This window comes from Aptenodytes forsteri, unplaced genomic scaffold, assembly GCF_000699145.1.
Source record: "Aptenodytes forsteri isolate BGI_AS27 unplaced genomic scaffold, ASM69914v1 Scaffold173, whole genome shotgun sequence".
Taxonomy (NCBI): Eukaryota; Metazoa; Chordata; class Aves; order Sphenisciformes; family Spheniscidae; genus Aptenodytes; species Aptenodytes forsteri.
The window spans coordinates 1,758,667-1,766,742 of NW_008794449.1; the positions used below are offsets into that span (position 1 = coordinate 1,758,667).

Below are 8,076 nucleotides of genomic sequence, written 5' to 3' on the forward strand. Positions count from 1 at the left end.
CAGGTTGGATGGGGCTTTGAGCAACCTGGTCTAGTGGAAGGTGTCCCTGCCCATGGCAGGGGGGTTGGAACTAGATGATCTTTAAGGTCCCTTTGAACCCAAACCATTCTATGGTTCTATGATTATGGCTGCAGGAAATGTGAAGAAAGGATGACTAAGAAATTTTACTCATAATTGCTGTTAATATTATGCATAAGCATAAAGGGCCACAGATCATGCACCCAAAGATCCTGAATGCCAGCCCTGATGCAACCAGCCTGTTTTGTGTTTGAATTCCTCAGCCTTTAGGCCTTAAATAATCATTAAGTAGCGCCTTTATCAACTTCTGGGTCTCCAGCTCAGCTTCAGTGGGCTTTTCAAGTGCACTGAAATGATCTAACTTAATTCATTCCAACTCATTGAGAAGTATATTTAGATGTGATTTGCTGATGACACAGCACTTCACGTCCTTGTTTTGGGACAAGTTATATTTAGGTTTGCAAACTTATTTCACAGTAAGTTGCTCTTTGGTGTGCTCAGACAGAACTGACAGTCTACTCCTCTTTCCAACGTTTGCTTATAGATGACTGCAACTTTTAATGACTTAGTTTTGCTTATTATGCCTCACTGGTGCAGGCAGCGGCTCTACGATATGATCATGTACAGCTTCATTAAGAAAATGGTGGTAGCATTTCATGTTGCCCGTCTGCTGGGTGCAGAAAGAAAGGGCTCAGCCGCCTGCTTCAGGCAGCGGGGGCAGGAACAGGCAGATAGGCCTGCTGCCTCCCACCACCTCTCCCAGCTGCTGCAGAACATCCTTGCTCCAGCATCCTTTCTCCTCTAGAAGAAACACAAGGGAGTCAAATCAGCCCCTCCTAACTAAAAAAGCGTAGACAAATACAGGCTTCACATCACTTGGTGGAGACACGCTCAAGGGATTTTTCTGCATCCTGAACAAATCTATACTTATAAAATCAATGGCAACAACTAACTCCAATGTGAAGAAGGCTTTGGAAGGCGGAATTGTTCTAAAATTAAAATAAAAAGTGTTCACTTAAAATAACTAAGAGTTTTGCCAGACACTCAGAGCATCTCCTTGGCTTAGAGACAATCAAAGAAACAAAGGTTTGCTGCCCTCACGCTCCCTTCGTGACATCCACTTTCATCCCTCAGCTGTGATTTTAGGCCTGTGGCTGGAAGCAGAATTAGGCTTCCTTCACTGAGCTCTGGGCATGATCTGGTATTGATAAGACAGAAAGGTGTGGGAAGTCCTTGGTGAATAAGGTAGATGCACAGGCTGTCCTGATTCTCAGGCTTTCTGTTTGCAGAAAAATGCCCACTTCTTTCAAGGACCGAATTTGCTGATGTTACTGCTGAAATGTATCCACTGGGGACCAAACTGTATTACGAATGTGACAGTGGCTACACGAGAAGAAGTGGCCACTACTTGGGAATTTGGTGCCAGAGTACAGAGCAGGTTGCTTCTTGGACGTACAAGGAACTTGAATGCATTGGTAAGTGATTATTGTCCTTTTTCTACACTTGTAGAGGTGTTTTTCCAATGAGTTTTAGTCAGTATGAGACACATCTGGGCATTGCTCTAACAAGTGATCTTTTGCGCTTATCTTTGCAAATTAGAACTTGCAACAATTCTATCCTGCCTCTGAAAGTTTGGGTGCTCTGGCTTTGCTCTGCTATTTGTCCTGCTGTAATTCAGCAAATACAACTTCTCCCACAGATGAGAAAACTTTGTTGTCAACGGCTCCCGCAATGGAGTTAGATTTTACACAGAAGCCAGAAAGAAAAACACAGAGCCCTGCACCCCAGAAGCGAGAAAACCTTTCAGAGTTTGACCAGAAAAGTAAGTAAGAGCCCATTCATCACTGTAACATTTCTTCCACTGATTTCCATGGAAGCAGTGTCAGAATGATGAGTAATTTTTAATTATTTTGACAGACAGAGAGAAAGAAACAATTGCTATAATATCTTGGCTGAACAAGTGATATGGTGTAAGTGAATGAGTATTTTATATCCTAACAAAGAATTAGGAAGGCTTGGTATATCCTGCTTGTCTATGTTTTGTAAGAATACAAATCATGTTGTTTCAAGAACAAAAGCAGTAGGTAAAATCTATCTGCTTTAACCGTGTGCTGCCTTGTGATCCCGCAGATTTTTGTGGTCCTCCCAAGACTATTCCACATGCCTCTTTAATCCTGAACAAATATTATTACGTGGGACAAGTATTACATTTCAAATGCCAAAGTGGTTACGATAAGCGACCCCCCACCTCTGGCACCCGCAAGTGCAAGAAGGTGAATGGCAAAATCATCTGGACCCACCTTGACATGCGATGCACCAATGACAGCAGCTATAGCGACGAGTGGCCACCACAGACTATTGAGCCTGGTAAGATGGTTGCTTTGGCATCACATCGGTGTCATGACCTGTTCATGCAGGGTCCAGACCCCCCAGCTCAGCACATCAATCCTAGGGATCAACCTGCTTGGGGTTCGGGATGGAGAGATCAGTGACCTCAGGGCTCTGACACTGATGGAGATGTCATCTCTGACTGATGGAGATGACATCTCTGGGGAGGACATAGCTGCATCCTACTTTGTCTTGGGTGTCCTTTCATACTAACTCCAAAATTGCAGGAATTTGTGAGCAGATAGAGCCACACTGTCATATACTGGAAAGAAAATAGTAGAATAAGTCTTTCTCGTTTCTCCTTCCTCCTGGCAGCTATAGGTCATCTGTTGTCACTTCACAGTAAGGTACTCCAAAAGGTATATCTAAGCATCCTTCATGATTGCTCAGGGGTTTAGGATCCAGAGTTTAGCTAGTCCATAGCTAAAAATGAGTCACGTGGCTCGGTTCTTAATTTAACAGCCAGGATGTTGTTTTGAACAAAGAGACAGCAAAAAGCCCACCAGTATTGCACTGTAGTCCTTATGGACCCAGATTCAGTAGGACATGCACCGCTGCGGTCTGGCACCTTGAGTTTCACTGCTCAGGGAGCCAGCAGGGCTCTCAAGTGAGGCTGCAGAATCTCTGTTTCTTGCTTTTATGCCATTAGATTGGTTATGCCAAAAAAACCCCGACCTTCATGGCCTCTACCCCACCCAAATTACCTGTCTTTCCTGATGGCATCTCTCCTAACTCTACAATGAATGAGTTTAATATGCAGAGAGAAAACAGAGCCCCTTTCCCAAGCATCTGTAATCGCACTGAGGGTCTTAGGCCCTCTCTGGGTGGCAGACAGAGCTATTGTAGATGGAAGGACCCAGATGTCCACCACCTCCACAGTCCTCAGGCTTTCATTACCTTCCCAACCTCCTCTGAGGTAGGGGAGCACTGTGGGCGGAATTTTACAGAGGTGGGAGCCAATGCAAGGTCAACACAAGAGGATTTTTCCTCCCAACAGAGAGTGGAAAAAACTGGTTTTCACCAGTAATTGGGCCTTTAAGGGGAAATTAATCTTACAGAACTGTGGACGTCTACTGCATAGATGCCCACATCTGAGCTGGACTGCCTTTATAACCAACAGAGGAAAATAGGTGTTGATGGTGCTGTGTTAGCTGCCCTATTTCACAAGTCCGTTTTAGTGTGAGATTAATTGCACCCTTTAAAGGCTTGTTTCTCTCCGGTGACTATAGCAGAGCCCAGATGAGTATCTCAGAGGCCACATCTACGTAACGGTAGGTGAGATGAATGCCAGCCCTTGTGACCCATACCAGGCCACGTGGTAGAGCAGGATGGTTTGGGCAGGCTCTTTTGCCTGCAGAGCAACCTCTCAGGTGACACTTCGCCATCGTTGCCTCTCGTTGCTGCTCTGACTGTAAGAATTAATCACCTGGACACACTATTTCAGCAATAACCCAGGACTTTCTCCCCTTCTTCATAGATCCACCTGTTTCCCTGTGGTGCCCGGTTCAGAGTGTTCCAGGTACAGCAGTTGCAATTTGTTTTTTGGTCTTTCCTCCTCCTTCAGGACAGTAATTTTTTTTCTATTGGTAATTTTACTTGGTACTATCAGGATGAAGGAACTTCTTGCTATGATGGAAATAACCCATCAACATGCCAGTCCTAGAAAATGATACAACCTATTGAATAGTCGGAGATTACAAATATTTGAAATTTTAAAATTAAGATTATGAAAAACATGAGACTGGATGATGAAATAGGCCATCTTGGCCTTTAATTCAGTAGAACAATAATTCCAGTTTCCTGCAAAAGTACACTCAAACCTGAGCAAAGTCAGGTCTTTGTAATTAGTGCACCAAATATTTATTCCCCCGAAGTGTTGCCTTTCTCTTTGTTATGATGTGATGTCTTTAATGGGGCTGGGTAAGGAATATCCTCCCCTTTCTCAGCTCTCACCCCAGCATTCAGCACAAAGAGATTTATCAAGAGACCACTCTTACAGGACCTCTTGTTAAAAACCTGCCCATATCTCATACTGACTCAAGTTCAGAGCTTCTTTTTCAGGATAAGGGAGAATTTCAATGAATTTCTTGCACCAGGGAAGTTGTGGGTTACATTTCTGGGGAAAAAGAGGTCCTGTTTGAAGCCATGTTTCCAAATCCTAGCTTGGCACCTTGAAAGTCATCCTTCCCAATCTCATATGAAATAAAGACCTTAGCTGGATCCCATTGCCTGGAAGATACAGTTCACTTCATGCCCACCGTTAACAGATATCAAGTCAGCACATACGTTGATATCCAGGCTGGAAACATCTATTGATGGCCAAGAAACAAACATGACAATTATTAAGTCTGCTGTGCAGAGGTAGAGCTGTCAGACCTAGCCTGACTCTATCCTCATCACTGCTGTGATGCTTATCGCCAGGAGAGCAAATCGATAGAAAAATCAAGAATTTCTCTCTCTTTGTAGGTTCGACTCATCCGTCCTTTTCCTCATCTGTGATACTGCCAGTGACAGGTATGCCATTTTGTTGATTGGACTCAGACCTCACCCCATCCCCCAGATCAGTTACTTTGCCTTTCAATTTGCTGTTCTACCAAAGAGATCCATCTCTGTTATAAGAGCTAATAAATATACTGCAAGACACATCTATGCCCATGTATTGGGTGAGAAGTTGTAAAGAAAGTGTAAATAGAGACTGTTTAAGCACTTAAGCTTTTTATAGAGAGGTTTCCAAAGACTCATAAGGGATGTAAAAGAAAATAGATCAACCAAAAGCCTAGTTTTTAAATGAAGCAATTTTCAGATTCTTTCTCTGATACTGTGAATTCAGTGAATAACTTCAACTGGAAAAAACAGGGAAAATGTAAATATTTAAATGATGTGTTTCTTTCACATTTTCAAAGGAGTAAAAAAAGAATGGGCAAATAAAATATTTTCTTACAGCTAAACTGATGCATTTAGATCAGTCTGAAGAGATCTTCCTCTCCCCCTTCCCCATCTTCCATTCAACAATTAGCTGCTAAAATAGAAATTGTCTTTTACTGTGCATATCCTCAAGACTTTGTACAAGGGCTCTTGATTCCAGCTGGAGCCTGCTGACAACTGTAGCGCACATTATAATGAAGAATAACAGAGTGAGATAAAGGAAGGGAAGGAGGAATATTGCAAACTATGCCAGAGACCGCAGCATCGGTAGTCCCTGGATATTTAGCCGTGGTTGCTCTCTAGTTGCCCAGGTCTTCTCTGGCTGGGTCCTGTTTGCCCCAGGGAGCAAAGCAGTGGGAAAATATGGAAGAACTATTGCCTCTGGGCATAGGGGCAAGATAAGCCCCTATCCCAGGTCTTGCCTGTTTCTCCCAGTTGGGGTAATTGCAATAATTACAGATAAAACCAGGTGCTAACCGTGATGATTTTCTGTTTTAACAGCTATCTTTTTTGTTCTGCTTATCATTCCTGCTGTCTTTGTGTGACTCACCAAGCAGAGAATTTGGTAAGTGGGACAGAACCGGGAAAATGTGAAATCTAAAAAAGAAAAATCCCTAGCAGTGGAAGAGCTATCAACCGGATCAGCCATCTCACTATTGCACTGCTTAGATTTCTGAATACCTTCTTTGGTATTAAATAAATGACCCTGGATTGTGGGTTGTCTGGTTCAGCTATTAAATACTGGCACGAGAAAAGGAATAATCAGAGCTTTTGAAATCAAAAAGCACGCTTTGTCCCAGCGATCATGGAACTGAGAATGGCAGTTCAAATAATGGGTGGAAAATGAATCCCATGGGGAAATTAAGGTCAATTATGCAAATATGTTGGTTTCAGATAGACTACGCAATCAGTCTTTTTCTCTCTGGCTAACCTGTGGGAAGCCTGGTGGAGCATCTGCCACCACGACCACGTAATTCTTCTTCCTTCATCCCCCTGATTTCTCAGTCGTGTCATGACAACTTTGTACTTCAGACTTATTTCAGTCTGGCCTCCTCGCTGTTTCTATTACTATACTGAGATGCACAAAGGCTGTTCCTATTCACAGGCTCCCCAGCCTAGTTAATCCAAGATGTCCCTATTTGACACTCGGGAGTTCTCCTTTTCTCCTCTCTCTTTGCTAATCCTCATCCCCATTTCTCTTCATGTTCCTTACTGATTACCGATGAGCTCTGGTTCTCTGCTGAATGGGGATTTTTCTCGAAAAGGAGGAGGACCTTGTGAAACCACATCAGCAGTGCTTTTTTGCCAGTTCACAATAGGATAAAGCCATAGAAAGTGTAGACAACACTTTGAAACATGTTTTAGTGAAGATAGTCAACTGTGGTGAAGATTACCCGGGCCGTTGTGGGATTTCTGAGAATATGATAGGTGAAAAATTGGCAAGAATGATCTACATTTCACTGGCCCTGTGGTGGAACAAGTGATGAAATGGTGGATACCAGATGAAATAGTAACTGAGATTCTATGTGGTGTCTTCTGCAAAAAGTACTGTTTGGTTTCTCATAGGTAAATATCGAAGAAGCCATAGAAAACCTGCCTCTTTCCAGCTGTAGTAAAGTCTTTTCCTGCTGTAGAGAAGACTTCTCAGGGAATTGTGGCGTTCAGATCCGAACTCATGAAATCGATGCTTTGCCACAGAAGAAACCGGATTGTACCAGCAACTCCAAGACCAGCAGTGGCAAACGAGGAGGAAGCCTGGACACTCAAATCTAACGTGTGAAGGAGGCAGAAAATATTACAGCTTAATTCTTATGGGGACAGAGTGACTTTCCACCTACAAGTACGGGTGGAGGGAGTGCACCCCATCATTGACAGACGGGGAAAGAGCCCTGCCTGAAACTGCTTCCCAGAAACACTTCTCCTCCTCCTACCATATAGCAGATGCATTGCTAATATAACTGCAGCCTCTCCCAAGCGACCAGGCGTACATATGGACCTCTCGCCCAAGCATGTTAGATGATGGCACCGTTATTACAGCCCACACACCACCTTCCCCACAAAGAGAGACACTGGACACCTGATGTCCCCCATCCCTTCCCTACCCAGATGGGTCAAACGCAGTCACACTTTTCTTCTCCTCACACTGTTCATCTTGGAAAGGGAAATTAGACTCATTTACCCTCTGCACATAAGCTGAAAATCTTACTGGACTCCCTCATGGTTCAGTATACACATGCATTCGTCATCGCCCCCCTCTTCCCAATTATTTTGGACTAGTCCCTTCCACAACAGTTACTACATTATTCCTCCAGCTCAGAAAAGGGTGCTGCAGATTGTGGCAGTTGATTAATTTGACAGCTCCTTTCGTAGCTGCGGAGCACCAAAGAACCTAGCGCAAAGGCATTTGAGGACAGACTCAAGCATACACAATACTTGACAGGTACTTATATTATTGGGAATTTGTGAAGTCTGAATAGTCTTCTGCCTCTTTTTAGCCATGCTCAGCCTGGTAGGATGGGGTTCATCTGACAAAACACAAGCATCTATGTCTGAGGCAGACAATGGGGAGGAACAAGTCCCTTTAGAGAGCAGTTCATCTCACCCTATTGCCTATATTATAGAATCATAGAATCATTAAGGTTGGAAAAGACCTCTAAGATCATCGAGTCGAGCCGTCAACCCAACACCACCATGTCCACTAAACCATGTCCCTAAGTGCCTCATCTACACGTCTTTTAAATACCT

At 43.6% G+C, this 8,076-nt stretch overlaps 1 protein-coding gene across 1 annotated transcript in view; it reads left to right on the plus strand.

Moving 5' to 3' along the window:
• LOC103908101 (interleukin-2 receptor subunit alpha) overlaps window positions 1–5,876 on the plus strand; it is a 15,443-nt gene extending 9,567 nt beyond the window's left edge. The window contains 5 exon segments of the mRNA XM_009290421.2: window positions 1,308–1,493; window positions 1,718–1,840; window positions 2,149–2,385; window positions 4,873–4,920; window positions 5,833–5,876. Coding sequence (XP_009288696.2) covers window positions 1,308–1,493; window positions 1,718–1,840; window positions 2,149–2,385; window positions 4,873–4,920; window positions 5,833–5,876 — 638 coding nt within the window.
• The last annotated feature ends 2,200 nt before the right edge of the window (window positions 5,877–8,076 follow it).